The 20,058-nt window shown below is 36.4% G+C and overlaps 1 protein-coding gene across 1 annotated transcript; it reads right to left on the bottom strand.

Moving 5' to 3' along the window:
• Positions 1 to 1,175: 1,175 nt before the first annotated feature.
• Positions 1,176 to 7,535, bottom strand: LOC135736139 (cyclic nucleotide-gated channel alpha-3). The gene is made up of 7 exons (XM_065254926.2): positions 7,462 to 7,535; positions 7,105 to 7,260; positions 5,424 to 5,492; positions 5,245 to 5,334; positions 5,052 to 5,153; positions 4,120 to 4,226; positions 1,176 to 3,111 (listed from the first exon to the last, which is right to left on the bottom strand). The coding sequence occupies exons 1-7, from the start codon at positions 7,533 to 7,535 to the stop codon at positions 1,721 to 1,723; spliced, it is 1,989 nt and encodes a 662-aa protein (XP_065110998.1). The 3' UTR covers positions 1,176 to 1,720.
• Between the last annotated feature and the right edge of the window lie 12,523 nt (positions 7,536 to 20,058).

The following is a 20,058-nucleotide window of genomic DNA, read 5'->3' as shown; positions in this document are numbered from 1 at the left end:
TCATTTCAACTTACTATTATTTAACTTGTCTAGAGATGAGTTACAGATGAGTTGTTATAACTAATAAAATATAGTTGAAAAAAGTCAATTTCATTTTATAAGTTGTAGCAACTCATCTCTTGTCAAGATAAATAATAGTAAGTTAAAATGACTTCTGAGTTGAACAAACATTGAGGCAGCAGAGATTTTTCACAGTGTAGGAAATTTACAAAATATCTTCATGGAACCTGATCTCATTTTACTTAATATCTTAATTATTTTTGACATAATTTGATCATTTTTACATATACAATGTATTGTTGGCTATTGCTACAAATATACCTGTGCTACTTATGACTAGTTTTGTGGTACAAATCAGTCGCAATACCCAGCCCTTTCAGTTTCTCTGTGTGGCCGTCTTAGGATTCAAACCTGCAGCGTTTGCACTGATATGGCCCAGCTCCTTAACTACCCTGTTAGATAATTGCTGGGCTACTTTTCCCCATAGACAACACACAGAAGTCATAGACTGCAACATAAAGGGCAAGTCTGAACAGGACTGCATACAAAACTGCACAGTATGATAAACTTGCATGATAAACCCTGGAGAAAACTCTCCAAATGTCAAATATATTACTTGTGGTGCTTGCCCAAACTTCCATGGGGACTCAAGATTGCATAAACTTATTCAAAATAAGACAAAACACGCATTTAAATAAGCTAAAACAACTCAAAATCTATAGCGTTTGATTATTTTTCTATAGAATTTGTCTAGCTCTAGTTTATTTTATTTGCTAGAAATTGTGAGCTGGGGGCCTTCAAATATTGTTTTGGACAATAGGGGGGCATTGAAGTAATAAAGTTTGAGAACCCCTGATTTATAGCAAACATACCTTTTTATGTTTTGCAACATAACAAGAGCTATAACTTGGCTTTTATCATATCCAGTTTTGCCCATTTTGAAAGATGTGTGTAATAAATAATCATCACTAACAAAATGTAGCATGGGTTTTTGGTCGTACAGCACTGATGGGAACTACTTCAGATAATATTTGTATAGTTTCATTCAATAAACTCCATAAAATTAATTTAAACGAAAGGAAAAATCTAATTATTTCTAAAACATTTTTATTTGAAAAAATACACAATAATAAATTCTAAAAAGCACATAGACTCCTTTGAATGTTTAGTGAGGATGTACAACATGAAACTACATTGCTTTGAAGACCCAGAGGGAGAAAGGAAGCAGGTGCTTAATATATTTTTCAAACTTCAAATACTTGATATTTCAATACAAGCAAGCATGTTTGCAATCAATTATTTAAAATGCAAAAATACAGGAGTCACCAGTTATGTCTAGAAAAAAATCCAACATGACATCTCACAGAGAGTATAGCTGCACAATCGCCCCTTAAAATAAAATTTTCACTATTTGAAGTGTTAAATTTCCTGATATCCTGACATGCGGTACTTTATTCTGATAGCACCAGGAACAAAATCAGCGAAATCCAACAACGACTGGTGTTTGTGCATATCCAGATTCCTCCTAAAGCCCATCCTGCATTAGCAAAGCCATCACAATTGGCTTTAGTCTCGTGCACTGGCAAATCTCTGATCTATAAATAGTGCATGGTTCTGGACTTGCACTTTAATGACAGGCAGTTTCTCCAAAACAAAACTGGATGGGTAAATGTTTAATCCATGCTGGGATGCCGTGAAATTAATCTATTTCTGTGCAAAACTATTTGTCTTTCTTATCCTCCACTTCCTCTGGCAAATCCTCTTCCCTAAGGGTCTTCACTCTTGCCTCCATGTTGGCAATCCTCAGTTTGATCTTGTTTTGGCCAGCTGTCCAATCTACCATAAGACGAGCGAATTTGCTCTGCACAACCTCCAGATTTGTCTCCAATGCGTTGACCTTATCTTCCATGTCTTTAGGGTCGGCGCCCGCAGTGGCCGCAGCCTCGTCTATAAGATTGTCTTTCATGAGAATGGCCCTGCCTTTCTCCTCCAAAGCCTTCTTGGCATCCGGGTACTCGGTTAGCGCCTCCATCAAGTCGTCTTTTGAGAGGGCGAACAGGTCTGAATATCCCACGCTACGTATGTTAGCAGTTCTGCGGTTTCCTGCTTTGCTTCCTTTGATACCCAGGATGCTGATTTCGCCGAAGTAAGCGCCATCTCCGAGAACCACAAACTGCGTGACGCCATCGTCGGCCACCACGGCCAGCTTGCCTTCTTTGATTATGTACATCTCCCGTCCGATGTCACCCTTTTTGCAAATGTAGTCTCCGGGACTAAAAACCTGGGGCTGGAGCTTGAGGACAAGCTCAATCAAAAGACCCGCCTCGCAGTCCTGAAAGATACGCACCTTTCTGAGGGTTTCTAAATGGACGTTGATGGCGATCTCTGCTTTAAGCTTGTCAGGGAGATTCTTGAGAACTTCCTTTTCATCGCAGGTCTTCTGCTCCGTCCAAAGGTAGTCGAACCACTTAACAACACGGGCCTCCAGATCTTTGGTGACCTTTCGAAACTGCATGTACTGCTTGATGGAGTCAATCTTGGCCTGGAACTCGGCACGTGAGGCGTTCATGTTGGAAATCATGGCGCCGACGTTACCGACGATGGTGGCGAAAATAAGCACGCCGATGAGAAAATCAGCTACTACGAATAAGTACTCAACATCTTTGACCGGGGGTGGAGTCTCTCCTATGGTTGTGAGCGTTAGAGTAGACCAGTACAGACAGTAGATGTACTTTCTAGTAAGACGACCAAAGTCTGGGTCACTAATGTTGGGGTACACCCAAGTGTCCGTCCCGAAACCGATTGTTTTCGAGATGGCGAAGAAGATGCAGCCATTCCAGTGGATGATGATAAGGATGTAGAGGACGAGGTTGCCGATTCTGAAGATGTTGGGAAAGTTGGTTCTGGTTTCGGTGCGGTCGAAGTACTCGAATAGACGAGCCATCTTGAAAAGCCGATTGAATCTCAGTTCTGGATTGTTGTAACCCACTTTCAGCATTATTAAGTCTGTCGGTATCATGGAAATCACGTCAGACTTGAATTGCGGTGCCTTTTTGTATTGTTCCCACAGCTTCTTAGAATCTTTTACTAGTAAACCTTGTTCCAAGAAACCTGGGAAAAACATTTTATATTTTTATATTAGTATTATTTTTATGTAAAATATTATTAACATAATTCAAAATCGTTTTTTTTTTCTTAATTGTCTTTGATTCTTCTTATGTCATATACAGTGGTGATCATGAAAGGGGTAGGGTTAGGTTTAGCTTGTCCTTCAGAAGCTATAAATAGTACATGTGTCCCAGAAGACAAAATAATAAAAATTTGCACCAATTATCATATCTGAGGTTTACACCCACCTGAATTTTAAACGTTTGGATCTATTAGTTGGATATTAATCTCTTGATTTTTTTGAAACTCCGTTATTATTCTGTGTTGTAAAATGTATGTATACACTGTAAAAAAATTCCGTAGAAATTACAATGTTATTGCAGCTGGGTTGCCGGTAATTTACCGTAGATTTACATTTATGTTATTTACTGGCAAGGGTTTGTTCAAAGTTAAATACATTTTAAACATTAACAAGTCTTTATCTTTACAGAATAAAACTATACAATAACAGCCTCACGCAAAGCATTCTGGGAACCAGAAATCATCATCAACCTTTTTCTGTTTTTTGCTTCAGATTTTGTTTCCCAGCATGTTTTGCTTGATGCTGTTTTTTTTTGTTTTACTCTGTAAAGACAAAGACTTGTAAATGTTTAATGTTCATTTAACTTTGAACAAAATGTTGCCAGTAAAAAACATAAATTTAAATCTACGGTAAATTACCGGCAACCCAGCTGCAATTTCTACGGAATTTTTTTACAGTATACATTTCTTAGGTGAAATAACTTGTTCAGGGCATGACTAAATTAAAAACTTTAACTTTTTTTAAAATCCTCCCAAAATTTTCAACATTTTGCTGATTCTGTAAGGTGCATGTAAACTTTTGACCGTCACTGTACTGTATATTGAATATATTAATAATTATGTAATTTTTTATGGCACTGACAACCTTTCTAATTTCATGTTAAATGTATGTAGATAAGCTTTACGAAATGATCTCAAAGAGGGCTTTACCTGTCCTTGATCTCACAAATGTGTCGATGTAGTAGATGGCATCTGATGTGTAGTCCAGGACGACCCATAAGGTGGTGAAGTCATCCTGCAGCTCATTAAAACAGGCTCTATTTTACAATAAAACAGAACCATTGTATAAAAATTATATAAAACACGTTATACACAAAACACTGCATTAATTAAAGATAATAAACAAGATACAGATGAAAATGCCTTTAAAGATCTTTTAAACATATTTGCTCCATTTTTTTAAATCCTAAAAAATGTTCAGGTGCATCTGGCGTTAGTAGATCACCCGCACCTCATCAGCTCTGCTTATTTGCGACCCTGAACTAAGTAAATTGCATTGGTCATTATGGAAATCAGCTTTTGGGCCTGTGTTATTTATTTTGACCTTTTTAGTAAATAACCCGCACATAACTATTGCGCTAATTTGCCCCGTTTAATAAATCTGGCCCTTAAGGGCTCGTTATAGTCGTGCGTAGGTCCTACGGCGTAGCAGCGACGGCGTATGTTCCATGTCGGTTTTCATTTATACTTTTGCTTCGTCGTCGACGTGCAAACACACGCGTGACCGCTGGTGGGCAGTATCCACGCGTGTAACCACAGTAGCAGCGCGATCGTCAGAGAAGAAGAAGCTTGGCAAGTTAACCCACAAACGAAGAAGAAACAGCATCTTGTTGTGTATAATTTGAGAAGACCAGCAATGATGGAAATAAATAAACAGCGACTTTTGATGCAGTTTGAGTTAATTCACTCCTCAACTTGGCTCTTCTTTGTTTTCACCGTCACAAACGGAAATGCTGTTGACGTGCTGTTAAAATTTTTGCGAGGTACGCGTCAGGCTACGCAGAGCTACGCACTTTATGTTTTTATATATACAGTAATTATATTGTGGTAAAATATTAAAAAAACAAAATATTTAAAATCACCTGGTAATAAGCATCATTAGGTTGTAGAATACAGGTATTGCTACAATGGTCAGCCAGTGATAATACAAATCTGAGGCTGGATCCATTATCCACACATCTTTTCTAAAAAAAATAAGGGAAAATATTAGACGGATATGTATATATATTCTGCTATCAGGCGTAATAACAAAAGTTATTGAGTGAAATTACTCACGGTTTCTCCTCCTTTTTATCATCCTTCTTGTCATCTTTCTTCTCGTCCTTTTTTGGCTCCTCTTTCTTTATGCCCTTGTCATCCTTTTTGCTGCGTTACAATTGATATTTGATCATAAATATTTACCATTTATATAACAAATCTGTTTAAACAGCACCTGCTGTTACTTTACCACATACTTGTCTGTATTGTTGCAGTTGTTCATATTCATTGTTGCAAAGGGCCAATGACCAGCATTGTTATTGCAGCTGTAAAAAGAAAAGTTATGTAAAACTTAAATACTGTAGTACCACACAGCATAATAACTGTATAAATTTAAAATCCGATATTATAAATGGATAGCTCTAATAATGGCATTGTAAAATGCTGTATGAATTTTATTCTATATTAATATTTACAATAGTGCTTACAGTTATAATTAAAGGATGAATTGTGTATATGATGAATATTTTTGTCACATGCAAGGGTTATGGTTAAATCTCAGTACTGTAAGATAGTAAGGAGACACCAGAGGATTATACTGTAAGGTTACAGCCACTACTCTTCTGTTGATGTCTTAAAAAAGACTTTTAATCTCAGCACAGATCATGGAGTCTGCATTAGTCATGAGTCCAACTTTCCTGTCCATCTATTATTAGTATATAAAGAGTATATGTGTACTGTATGTAGCACCTATAGAGTATATTTAAAATGACTGTTTTGACCCTTCGAGTTTTACTGGAAAAGCAAATCTGAGAAGCAGGAGACTTAAGCAAAATCTCTCATGAGGATTTAACACAGTCTCACCCCATGTCGTCAATATTTGACGACACTTGACCATTCGTCAATATGTGACGCGGAGGGTATACCTTTCGCGTCATTTTTTGACGAACTGGGGACTTCAATACTATTACGTCCGTTGCATTCTCTTCTCCTATTTTCTTACCAATTTCGCGTCGGTTTAGGGTTAGATTACGCAAAATTAAACCGTGTACGCGAAATTAAACAGTTTACGCGAAATTAAACAGTTGTCACCTGGCGTTGGGGTTAGAAACAGTTGTCACCTGGCGTTGGGGTTAGAGTTAGGTTTGGGTAGGGATGTCATTATGTAAATCTAACCCTAAACCGACGCGAAATTGGTAAGAAAATAGGAGAAGAGAATGCAACGGACATAATAGTATTGAAGTCCCCAGTTCGTCAAAAAATGACGCGAAAGGTATACCCTCCGCGTCACATATTGACGAATGGTCAAGTGTCGTCAAATATTGACGAAATGGGGTGAGACTGGGATTCGATTTCCAATAAATCTCAATTGTGTCTTAAAGAAACAGTAAACGATCTAATTTATGTGTATGCATTTGGCTTTTATCTCTACAGGGCATTCAATCTATACATTTTATATCAGTGCGTATATTCCCTGAGATCGAACTCAAGACCTTTGCCTTACTAATGCAATGCTCTACCAATTGAACAAACTGGATTTTAAATTGTGTTATTCTCTTTAAATACCGTTGGCAGAACTTACTCATCCAGGACCGCCTGCATATTTTAGTTTCAAATAACTTTACACCTGTATTGAAGTATTTTGGTAGCTTAAAGGTTTACTGAGGGTTTTTTCAGCTTTGCATCATGGATTTTGATCTATCAGACCCTTTGAACTATACAGACTTAAGAGTGACTTTCATATGAAAGCAAGAGACTTGATCAACGATTTCAAAGTATGATTTCAGGTGATCAAAAGAGACGGCATATCTCGGAGCCCACCTTTCAGTATTTCAGAGTCTGAATAGTTAATGTAGTGTGTTTTAAAGATTAAAGGCATTTTTTCGATCAATATGTGAAGTGTTTACAGATTTTGGCCCGTGTGTAATTTTCACTTACTTCCTGTAATGCAGTTTGCCCCGTTCTCTCTCGTCCCCCCATGACTCCTCTTGTCCTCCAGTATCTGCAGACTTTTCTGCTAAATCTAAATGACTGCATTCAGATGCGTGACATCGTTTGGACCTTCTGCCAAGCCTCAGAATGAACCAGGACATCCTGAAATTTAAGGTACAATGGTCTCTTAGTACCCTAAGTTTCTAAAATCTCATTTAGCACTAAAGATTTTATCACCTGTCCATTAATCCATAGGATGGCTGATCACTGCAGCAAAAAAAAAAAAAATGGAAGTTTATAATAATAATGCATAGAGAACATAAAGGTTCATTTGATTATTTTAGGCTCTAGTAATCTGCTTACCTTTCATTATCTGGCTCAGGAGTGAAGGCAGATCTTTGTGATGGGTACGACTGCTCTGTGCAGATTTTAGGCATTTTGTGTACGACTATGTGCCATTCACCAAGATGAATCACATCTGGAGACTTTAGGTAAGATGCACATTTCTGCACATGCAAATAAATATGCTTAACATCCACAGTGAAAAAAAATAGCCGTCACTGGGGTGCTACTCTTTTAAAAAGTACACCTTTGCACTTAAAGGGTACATATTAGTACCTTTGAGGTGCGTACTGGTACAGTAAGGGACCAGTTTATTTATTTACTACTATTCATTTTATGTACAAGCTATTGCATTCACTGAAAAGAGTAAACAATATCTTCATTTTCAGATTAATTTTGTCTGTAAAAAAATATAGTGTAAAGAATTAAGTCAACTCTAACAATCGGTATCAAACAACATTAACAAAATCTGTAGAATTACAATTATGATGTCATATAATCTTGAATTCAATTAATATTATCACTCTTTTTTGTAAGGTTAAAGTGAAACTAGAGCAGCGTTACTATTTTTGTCTTAGAAAGAATACAACTGTTTTGTTTAAAGATTGGATAATAAGAAACAGTGAGGTCCTTACCAGACAGATCCTCTATAAATACACATCACAGGTGAGATCAGCAGTGTATTCAAAGAGGATAAGCTGTTTTAAGACAAAGACAGATGCTGTGCTGTGTGTGCTGGACTTTTCTGACTGTGACTATATTTTTGCCTATATGTGCTTTCTAAATTAAAGTGCAACATTAATAGAAGCTTTTCATGGCACTTTTCAACCACCAAAGACACAAAATCAAATTTAAATAATCTAACCTATCATTAAAGTCTCTTTCTGTTTTTAATCTGGGTAAAAATGCATAAAACAACTACTTTTACATTTACTCTCCTCATCCAGTCACATGCAATTTGCAAAAAACAATGCAAAAAACAATGGATTGCAAAAGCGCTGAAATGAACGGGATAGTTCACACAAAATAATGATGGCAAGCATACAGATTGAGAAATTATGGTAAATGCACAGTTGACGGGTACCCATCGACTTCTATTATTATTATAGGATATACGAATACTATTTAAGTCAATGGGGACCATCAATTGTGTGCTTACCATCATTTATCAAAATATCTTAATCTGTTTTCAGCAGAACAAAGTTATTTATACAGGTTAAGCACAACATGAGGATGATGACAGGATTTTTATTTTTTTCCAACCTCCGACAAGGAATAATGATTGTTTATTTATTTATTTTTAGTGCATTTTTATGTGTGTCTTTCGATATTGAGGGTTTCCTTTAAAATGCAGACTATTTAATATATCTGTTTTGGAGCATTTCGAGTTCATATCCTGTGCAATTCCCTATTCAGACCTTAGCATGAAAACATAATCGTAAAATGTTGTGCACTGAAATTAAATATTTTTTATTTTATTTAATTAAAACAAATTTATACTCTTAAACAAATAAATAAATAAATAAATAAATAACACTTTACAATAAGGTTATATTGTAACCATTAGTTCAGAAAATCAACATTTTAATGCATTTCTTAATCTTAGTTAATGTTAATTTTACATTGTTGTTTACATTTTAAAAGTTGTAGCTGTTCACATTAGTAAATGCACTAACATAAACAAACAATACCAATTGTACTGTTATTAACTAACATGAATAGAAGCTGTAAACATATATTGCTCATTATCTTTTTATAATGAACTGAATCTTACTGTAAGGTTTTATTGTTAATGTATTTTTGTAAATGTACCTGTACTGTCCAGCAGGCAACTCCACACAGTAATTTTCCAGATCTCCTTCCATCAGATGCTCACATTATTTTAATATATGGATAAAAATCATTTAGATGCTGATTCAAATCCAATGAAGTATTTAAAGGTTTCGAGCTGACTGCATCTTTCTCTGCCTCCATGAGTTCAATGTTTGACTTTGAAACACATCAGACAGCCCCGCCCCTCCCCACTGCACCTGGCCCATCCTATAGTGACAGACTGTTACTGACTGTGTGCTAAATTTAGTAGTATGGCTTTGAAGTCTTTTGAACACAGTACAGAGTCAAAACACGGTAACACTTTACAATAAGGATGTATTGGTAAACATTAGTAAATTTGTAATAGCCCTCTAAGCATTCATCAACATCTCACATTTCTGTTGTTATCAAGTCCCATTCAATCCTTTGAATCTGTTTGGTTTAGGCAGGCAGTTAAACAGAAGTCATAATCTGGCTTTACCCACTAATGCTCTTTCTTGGAACAAGTGTTAAAAACGTGACACACTTTAAAAGAGAGATAATCTTTTTCTTTCTTTCTTTCTGTTTGTCTGTTTTTATTATTTTATTTTATTTTCTAATCTTCCTGCTTGTTTCTCAAACTATCTTCTTTTGTGTTCATCAGAAAAAAGAAATTCATACAGGTTTAGAACAACATGAGGACAAGTAAATGATGACAGAATTTTCATTATAACGTGAACTATCCCTTTAAGAGCCAGTAGTTTATTACAATCTTCTGATAAAAGTCTTCTTTCAAAGGAGATAAACCATCATCAATGAGATTAACTTTAGTCTTTTGATGTCTTCAAACACGCGCAGTATGTATGAGTCATTTCATATAAGAATGCTAGTATGAGTAGATTTTTTTATTATATTTGCCTGTTTGTTTTAAACTTTTCAGCAGCAACAACATAAACAAACGGCTTCTTACAAACTGATTTTAAGTATTATTTGGCAAATTCTAATCCAACTCTACTCTAATCCATGCTTATTGATATCAGTCATTTTGTATCCAATAATTAGCTTCCTATTTATTTTCACTATACTGCCCTACAAAGGCTAAGTGCAACTTTGCAAACACTGAAATCAAGAAATAAATGCCCTTAAAGTTTTTTACACCAGCCAGTCAAACATGTTACTGCAATTTTGGCACACACGTTTCTCTGAAATGGGACAAAATTGAACCAGGAGACTTTGTCACAAGACACAACAGATCTCACAAAGCCCATTTTAACCCTTAACTCAATTTTGACCAAATACGTATTACCGCGCTTTGGCTTGGTAGGGCAGTATATCATGTATTTTTGTAATATGTTGTCCTGTTTATTAAAAATATTGTTAGATGTCACAATTCCTGCCTACACTGTGAAAAATTGTTGGTTCAGATTAAAGTAAAGGTTGCCTTAAAATTTTGAGTCAAACCAATTTTTGATTATGTTATTATGTTAATTTGTTGACTTAAAAAAGTTGTGTCAAATTTTTGTGTCAACTAATATTCTTAAGTTGATTGAACCAACTTTTTACAGTGTAAATTAAAAAGGTTAAAGGTTCTAAAAAGATTGAATTCAAAGAAGCTTTTGTGCAACAGAGTAAAAGTTTTTTATGGAACCATACAGCCTAGCAAAGAACCTTGCAAAAACCTTTAGCCATTTTAAGTAGTGCACGTCTTTATTACCAATCAAACAACTCGTGTTCAGATGATCTTTTGTGTTAATCACAGTGTAATACAACGCTGTCAAGCATCCTATCTTTATCTCCGGAGATGAAGTCTTGTTTACAGGTGTTGTTGATAGTCTGCATCTAATTGCTGTGTGATATAATTGTTTATTTCCCCTGACTCCGTATCTAACTTCACTCCTATATGATTATATGCCTCCTCTGCATTCTCTACACTAAAACTAACTTAAGAATGCTTGGATTAAAAAAATCAATGTATAAGAATGTCAAATACATACCCTACATACACTCTGAAAAATGCTGTTGAGTTCAATTAATGTTTATATTTTACCTTAAAACAACCCAAAATTTTGGGTTTTAAAAAACTCAGCGCAGAGTTAAATTACAGGGATTATATTTGTCCTTTTGACCCAATGCTTTTTTTGTGTGATACTCACAACTGTGTTAAACTTGCAACATTACAAATATTAATGGCAACAATACTTGTGTAATTAAATATATACATAATGTAGTATTATCGACACTAAAGTAACTATACATTTATTTATTTAATGAATAATTTTTTATTATTTTGTGATGGCAAATCCTAATGCTCTAATAATCTAAATTTAGTAACAGTACAGTATATCACCACCAAAACTCAGGACACCAACAATTGAAGTAAAATGATTACATATATAACATGGAGGCCCTCTGCTGGACTACTCTATATAATAACCATTATGATTTGCATGTCTTGTCCTATAGCAGCTATAGCAGATTTAACCACAAGAGACGCATCAATTTCTTTAGGAGAAATAAAAACACAAATAAGACAAACACTATCAAGCTATGAAATGAATGTGGATAGCACAGCACAAGTAATTTCGTTTTGGAGGAATTTAATGAGATGTGCTGAAGTTCACATTGAATTTCTTTCTCATGTTAATGCAATTGCTCCCTGTCTGATATCATTGCTGTCTGGAAGAAACCATTACATATAGAGGTTATTAATATTGTAATATTATAGAGATTTTCAACCTCTCTTTCCTACTTTAAGAAATGCTGGATATATGCATTGACCTCCCATTTCAATTTTAAAGGCTTATTCTTCATGGAAATAAATTTGTGGTTTAAAGTCAAGTGCATTATTGAAAATAACAGTAGGTCTCAAATCATGCATCTCCCATTCTTTGGTTTACTTCTAAACCCCATAGAGAAAAAGGCCCAGCCGTCCTTATCCAATCACAACCTTATCTCCTATAGGCTTTTATTTTCAGCGTGTGTCGTGACAGTAACAGCGAAACATTGGGCCGTCTGAGTAATGTGCATCACTGGCCACTGTTATGCTAATATAAATGCCATGCTGTATTGACATTTCTCATTTGCCAGAGTCTGATGCTGTTGTTGTTGTTATTAATAAATAGCCTTATGTTGCTCTGACGTTGCATATATGAGCAGGGCTGCTATTTTAAGGCTCTTTGACATTGCTCTGACTTTGCAGCATCGTGTTATGGGACCGACGAAGCAGAGCATGAAAACGGTCTCAGGTGGGTGTCCAAATGTCCGTGCAGACTACATAGAATAGATGATCATTTTATATGCACCACGGTCAAAAACAATCATGGTGCCATATCTGTGCATGCAGAAAAGGGAACTAAAATTAGGATGCATGGCATGTTTGAATATATGACCCTGTTTGTGAAATTCAGACAAAGTATTTGGCATGTCATTGTGTGTGTGTGTGTGTGTGTGTGTGTGTGTATATGAATCCAAGGGGTCAAGGTTTCCCTGGTTAGCACAGCCCAGTTTAAGATGCTGTAACTAAATGAAGTAGACTTTCAACCAATGAAATTAGACTCATTTGAGTAGACCCTTTACATCACTATAATTTTCTATGAATCCAGCCACATGACACATACAGCTCAGGCGATTGGCTCGTAAATTAAATTGTGCCCCTCTGGGTAATCCTGCACCAACCGAGTAACAGTCATTGAGATGAACAGGAAGGTAACCGGTAGATTTGTCCCGGTTTTATAACGCCATTATTTCTGTCGCCAAAAAAAATTCTAGTGCACGCAGCACAGTTTTGTTCCCTTCTACTTTCTAGCACGAGGGTAAATAATATTTCTCTCAGTCAGAAATGCTAACAAAGTCCTGGCACGATTAGCATATGTTAAGCTTTACAACAAATGTCACTGGATTCACAAAACATTCTTAAGAAAATTCTTCTCAACTGCTATTTGGCCCCTAACATAGGTGTTTTCACCAATATTAAAATAGTCTTTGGTATCCCCAGATTGTCTCTGTAAAGTTTCAGCTCAAAAAACTTTCATTATGTGATGTTGAACATGGCCATTTTTCTTTAAATGCAAAGAAAGTTTTTGTTCCCTCCCTGTATGCAAAGTAGGGGGTAGAACGCATGTGCTGTGGACTACATCAAAACATGTTTCTCTGGCGGAAGGTTGAACTACCCACTAATAAGGTGGAGTCTGTGAGCGGTCATGGGTGGGACGTAATCAATGTGACATCACATTGCTAGTGGATCCCCAACAGCCTGTTTTGTGTGATTATTGCGGTTTAAAGGAGATTATACAAAGAAGAATAAATGGATTTGTATAACAGGATGTTTCTGCACACACATTTTCTGATAGAAATACATTTAAAATTGCATTTTTTGGTTAGGGGGGCTTTGAATTCAAACTTAAGAAAAAAGTTAAGAATATTTTGTTTTATCAAAAAAGCTGCCTAGGAAAGTTCTTATTTGTTTTTCCGTTTTGGAATCCATTCAGCCGATCTCCGGGTCTGGCGGTACCACTTTTAGCATAGCTTAGCATAATCCATTGAATCTGATTAGACCATTAGCATCGTGCTCAAAAGTGACCAAAAAGTTTCGTAGTTACATTGTTTACTAAGACCAACGGAAAATTTAAAGTTGGGATTTTCTAGGCAGATATGGCTAGGAACTATACTCTCATTCTTGCGTAATAATTATGGACTTTGTTGCTGTACCATGGGTGCAGCATGCGCAATGATATTACGCAGTGCCCGAAAATAGTCCCCAGCTAGGTAACTTTCAATGTGACTGGCACTAAGTTGTGTGGGTATTTGCAGAACTGGGGACTATTTTGGTGTGTTGCATAATATCATTGGCCTGCTGCACCCATGGTTCCTTGATTATTACGCCAGAATGAGAGTATAGTTCCTTACCATATCAGCCTACAAAAAAATCAATTTTTCATTGGTCTTAGTACACAATGTAACTACAGAAGAGTCAAGTTTTAAATAGGAAAAATATCAAAACTCTTTAGATCTAATCAGATTCAATGGATTATGCTAAGCTATGCTAAAAGTGGTACTGCCGGACCCGGAGATCAGCTAAATGGATACCAAAACGGTAAAAATCAAATGTTTAACTCTAGGGGAGCTGTAAAAATTTCAAAAAAGTGGAATGTCACTTTAAAGAGAATTCAACTTCTCAAAAAAATTAAATAACATAAAATCTTAAATAACATTATTTGGATAGCAGTTGTCTTAAATCTCAAATGGTAAGATGTTTAGTAAAGTAATTTGTTTGTTTCAAATTGGACTTGTAGTTAGAAATGGCAATAAGACTTACACAAATATTTAATGCCATGTCATGTAGACCACAGTCATTACAGCGCGTGTGTGTGTGTGTGTGCGCGTGCGTGCGCGTGTAAAAAACAAAACATCTTGTCTGAACGTGGAGCAGGCAGAGGACATTTGAAGGTAACAGTTCCAGTTAGGTTGTAACCCAATATACATTATATTCCTGATGTGAGCAGTAGAGCTTCTCTGACAAAAATGAGATTTAAAAATAGCGCAGGTGCACGGTCAGCATTGTGCATACTGTGAGTTTCATATTCGCCGTAAAAATGCTGTTGTTCAGTGCAGATGAGTGGTGCTTAACTCTGGCTTATTTTATAGGGCTGCTTAACCAAAAGCGCATGTTAATTATTTATCCTAACAGTGGGAATGCACCGGATACCCAGAGACAGAAATAGAAGGGGTCTTGGGGAGTCCTGGGAGGGGACACAGAGTGTCAGTTCAAAGTGAGTTCAGTCTTTTGTCAATCAGTTGGTTCTTTGCAGTGATGCAGAGTTCTACGAATGGGACAGTCATGGTTTGAGATTCGGGCTTGTAACCTGAAGATCACCCGCAGGTTGCGACTGGGGTGCCCTTGATCAAGGCATCTGCCCCCTAACTCACTGAATGGGATAAATGCAAAGGTTACATTCCATTGGTTACCATACATTGGTCATTACATCACTTTCAAATAACCTTTAAGTCAATGAAAAGAACCCTTTCTGTCTTAACTTTTTATTACTACAAAGAATATTTGTGAAACAGAAAGGTTCTGTAGACGTTAGTTTCTTTAATGTACCATACAACCAAACATATTTCTTAATGGCATCATTTAGCATCTTTATTTTTAAGAGTACAACTTCCAAACACTGTGCAAATTTCATAAACCAATTTAATGAGATTTTCTGCATCTGGTTTAAGTCTCAGTGAATCTTGGACATTTCCACATGGAAAGCTATAAGAGCACACATCTTTATCAAAACAGGCCACATGTGGAATAAAACATGATTATTGCAAAAAGATTGGCTATTATCTTATGAAACTATATGAAAGGACAGAATATACATTACATATATTAATATACATATATAACATACTGTAGTGTACGGTAACATTGCTTGCTGATTTTGTTCAACCCCATTTCTGATACACACAGAAAGTGCTTACCAAAGCTTAATATCACATTCCACTTACATAAACAATATGTTCCAGATGGCCACTGTATCACTGTACGTCCATATATTTTGTGTCATTATTCTCTAAGAACTGATAATATCTACATGACCTACAGTATTGGACTTTAAAGGTCCTGTTCTTACTGTGTTTTTGAAGCTTTGATTGTGTTAACAGTCGTTAATATAACGTGTTCATGTTTCACGTGTAAAAAAACGCGGTATTTTTCACACAATTTACTTACTGTCCTAAAAACGGGCTGATGTCTTCCTTGTTCTATGAAGACCCTCCTTCAGAAATGCGTATCGAGTTCTGATTGTGTAGTTTGTTTAGTCTGTTGTGATTTGATAGCAGCTTAGCTTGCCATTAGCTTAGCTGGCGACTGACGTATTCCTGTGGGCGGAGTTTAGTCAAAAAACTCTTCTACTGACGTCATTAAAGCAGGAAGTAGAGGGCTGTAGTCCAATCCGGCCGTTCGCAGAAGGCTTTGAAAGACGAATTCTGTTAAAGAAAAATTCTGTTAAAGACTCTTGTGAATGGCGTCCAAGATGGCGTCGTTACCGGAAGCTAGTTATTATAGTTTATAAAGTTTAAAATATGGATATCAAAATCAAATTGATTAAGAAGACCTTTATTAACCCATTGGAGCCATGTGGATTACTTCTGTGAAGGATGAATGCATTTTTTTCGACTTTAAAGTCAGAAGTGGTTTCCTGATCCCTGTTTTTTAGCGTTGTGAGTAGAGGTCTTTTCGGGTCCAAAGAAATTTACCCGACCCGAAACTACCCGAATCACTTTATACCCCAACACGGCGTGCATAAATACGTTTTTTCTAAAGAAAGACCTGACCTGAGACAAACCCGAGAAAATTAGACCCCAGTCCGACCCGAACCAGTGGCAATTTTTTTTTACTTGACTGGACCCAAATGTGAAGTCTGCAGCCCCGCACGCAGCAGTCAGACAGAAAGAAACCCCGCTGGTGTCATAACCAATTTGGTGAGCTGCTCCATTTCTTTTACTTTGTTATCTGACGACGACACCAAGATAACCGGTAAAATGTCAACCACATGCGGAGCTGCATAGATGGACTGATAACTGGAATTAAATGATGTCACTCCCAGCTGGTCTGTGCAGGGCTGCATGAAGTTAAGAACAAGGGGGCACCCTAGTGGTGCGGGGCCCTACGCAGCTCGCGTAGCCTGCGTATAGGGAGGATCGGCTCTGCAGGTCTGTCTCAAGGAAAATTAACCTACCGCCAGCCACACAATGTCGCAAGCGCTCTTGCACACACCGGATAGAGTTTGTGTCTTCGGGTCCATTCGGCGAAAACACAATAGCGGTTTCTCAATACCAAGTACGCCAAACTCGGACTTGTGTCCTTCGTAGTTCGAACTTACAAGTTCAGACTCGGAAGAACGAACTCCTTACGCGAAATGCATTCTGGGAAACGTCGCTGTCATAAGTCCACACAAGTCTCCTCTGATTCATCTTCGATAAAATGGGCGGATCAAGAACACATCCGGGGATTTTATGTGAACTTGGGCTTGATGCGAACTTTGAATTGGAACAGTACTTGGCTGATGACGTTTCACAAATCCACAAGAACACAAGTACAGACAGGAACGCATATTGAGAAACGGCTATTCATTTTAAATTACCAGAGACTTGATACTATTATTATTATACCCGACCCATGTCGAGGCACACGTAAAACCTTTAGACCCGATCGGGTCTCGGGTCGGACCTCGGGTTTTCGGATCTAAGTGGACCTGTGAAGACCTCTAGTTGTGAGCTTGTAAGAGCAAGGGCATAATAACTAAAATAACTCCAAATGTGTTCGTCTAAAAGATGATGGATATTTGTATCTTGGATGGCTTGAGGTAATTTTGATATTTGGCTGGGTTTGTCCCTTTTCAACCCAACCATAGGTTGAAAATTCCCCGCATTTTATATGATCATAAAATATGTGTAAAAATTTGTATATGATCATAGTAATGTCAATAAAATTGGAGTGGTATCTAACCATAAAGATAAGCCAGAACTGTAATGATCTGAAGTGTTTGTAATCTGTTTAAGACGTCTTGTCTTTTATTATTGCTCTCCTGCTAGAACATCAAAGGAACAAGGGGAGATGGACGACTCATATAAGGGATAATGTACATACTGTATGAGAGATAATAAGCAGCCAGACACTCATTACTGCAAAATAAACCGGATCAAGTCTTGGATAAGCGGTTTATTGTGCTCTCATGACCATCTAATGCTGCATTATCAGGCTTATTTACTGTACATAGCCTCTTCCCAGATATATGGACATGAAAAAAATCAATTTTAGATTAAATATTTGTATTTTATTAATTGAAGAGAATACTGAAAATATAAACATGGCTATAAAGGAAAATTGCATTTTCCCATGAAAGTAATTTATCTAAAATGTTCGTCACTGAATGACACAATTGGCCACTCAGAATCAAGTATTCTGGAGAGCCATGCATGTAATGTACTGTCTAAAGGTAATACAGAGAGGGATTAAATGATACTGTATTAGTCAATGGCATAACAATCATGTTTGAAAGGTAAAACAGTACACTAATCTTGTCGCAATACATCTTTATGGTTGGATTTAAATTTAGCAAATGGCAAAAGCATAAATTATGATTTATGGTTATGTTGCTAGTGTAAAAAGCTACCAATTATGCAACCATTAAGTGTGGCCCATCAATTTAAATCAGAAGTGGCATTCATTTTTTATTACATGGGACCAGTAAAAATAAACATTTTGAGGTGAGAAATATAGGAATGTATTACTCCGTCACAAGCCCCATTTCCATCCTGTACCATTTGCATTCCTGTGCTCACTGACTCTTGGCAGAGTCAGGGGCGCTGCTAAGGATTTTGGGCTCCATGAAAAGAATCTTGACAGGGCCCCCAACACAGCTGAGACTTTTTTCATATTAATTTACATAAAATCGTGCGCTTTTATGGTATTTTGACTACCAATGGGGTGAGAAAATTTTACTTGAATTAAGTGTTTAAGAAAAAAGACATTTCACAATTTTTTTCTCACCCCATTGGCAGATAATTTTTATTGTTTTAAGGGCAATTTACTTAAATTGTATATTAATTTGTCTTAAAACTAGACTTATTTTCTTGAGTCATTTTGCTCATCAAGAAAAAACATCTTAATTTAAGAATTTTTAGATATTTCTACTGAAAACAAGACAAAAAAAAGTAAGAAAGTCATTTTAATTTTTACTATTAAATATATTTTTTAAGCACCACAATTTTGGGGGCTTCTCTGGGCCCCCTCTTACGGGTGGGCCCCAAGAATCGTCATTGTTTACCCCCCCCTTTACAGCGCCCCTGGGCAGAGTCCTTTATCCAGTACAGTGGGGGTTAAAGGTGATCTTCTGATTGGTCAATTTGTATGTATCATGTTAGGTTTAGTCACATGGTCAAGGGATAGAGGATAAAAGTCAAGGTTTTCATGAGCTCTGGTGTTTTTTGCGTTTTTGCTTTTTCTCTGCTCTTCTTCTTTTTTGGGCTGATCTCCATAAGCTCTATTCTTGGACTTGGCTCATTCTTTATGCTTTTCTTCTTAACCTAATCTATGGGATTCAGGCCATTTCGTCAAGACTCCAGTTCACATTGTTTCCTCTCTTTCTTACTAAGAAAATATTTATATTTGAGCCAACCATAGGCTGAAAATAACCAAGCATTATTAGGAGTGTACATTGTACTAAATGTTTAATTATAGCAAGATTTATTGGTAACACATCACAATAAAGTTTATTAGTTAACATTAGTTAACTACATTAGTTAACATGAACTAATAATGAACTGCACTTATACAGCATTTATTAGTTTTTGTTAAAGCAACACTATGTAGTTTCCATGTAAAAATGACTTACAGCTCCCCCATGTGGTTGAAAAGTGCAACAGTGCCTGGTATCAGACACTCTTCTGCAGGCAGGGGGAGGGGCGGGGCTGTGTTTCCTACCCTCCACCGCCACTTTCAGAGTGTGCTTGTAGCAGCTAGGAGGCTGCTCAGGTTGCAGCAACAGAACAATTTGTCCAGTTAAAAGTTGTTCTATCACTGAAATAATTTTAGAGACATTATTTAAAGGTAAAAAAAAACTACATAGTGTTGCTTTAATATTATTTATAATATTATTATAATTTCAACAATTAGTAATACTTTATTAAAATCTTGTTAACGTTATTTAACGCACTGTGAACTAACGTGAACAAACTTACAAATTAAAAGCTTTATTTCTATATAAACTAACATTAACAAAGATTAATAGATACCGTAACAAATGTATTGCTTATGGTTTGTTCATGTTAGTTAAT

The sequence above is a fragment of the Paramisgurnus dabryanus genome, chromosome 4, assembly GCF_030506205.2.
Source record: "Paramisgurnus dabryanus chromosome 4, PD_genome_1.1, whole genome shotgun sequence".
Taxonomy (NCBI): domain Eukaryota; kingdom Metazoa; phylum Chordata; class Actinopteri; order Cypriniformes; family Cobitidae; genus Paramisgurnus; species Paramisgurnus dabryanus.
Note: the sequence above shows the minus strand (reverse complement) of the source record. Positions and strands in the feature narration are given on the sequence as shown.

Coding starts and splice junctions, on each gene's coding strand:
- LOC135736139 (XM_065254926.2), bottom strand. CDS start 7,535: ATGCCTAAAATCTGCACAGAGCAGTCGTACCCATCACAAAGATCTGCC. Junction 5,493..7,104: donor GGCAAACTGCATTACAGGAA/GTAAGTGAAAAT, acceptor TTCTTTTTACAG/CTGCAATAACAATGCTGGTC. Junction 3,112..4,119: donor ATTTGTGAGATCAAGGACAG/GTAAAGCCCTCT, acceptor TGTTTTTCCCAG/GTTTCTTGGAACAAGGTTTA.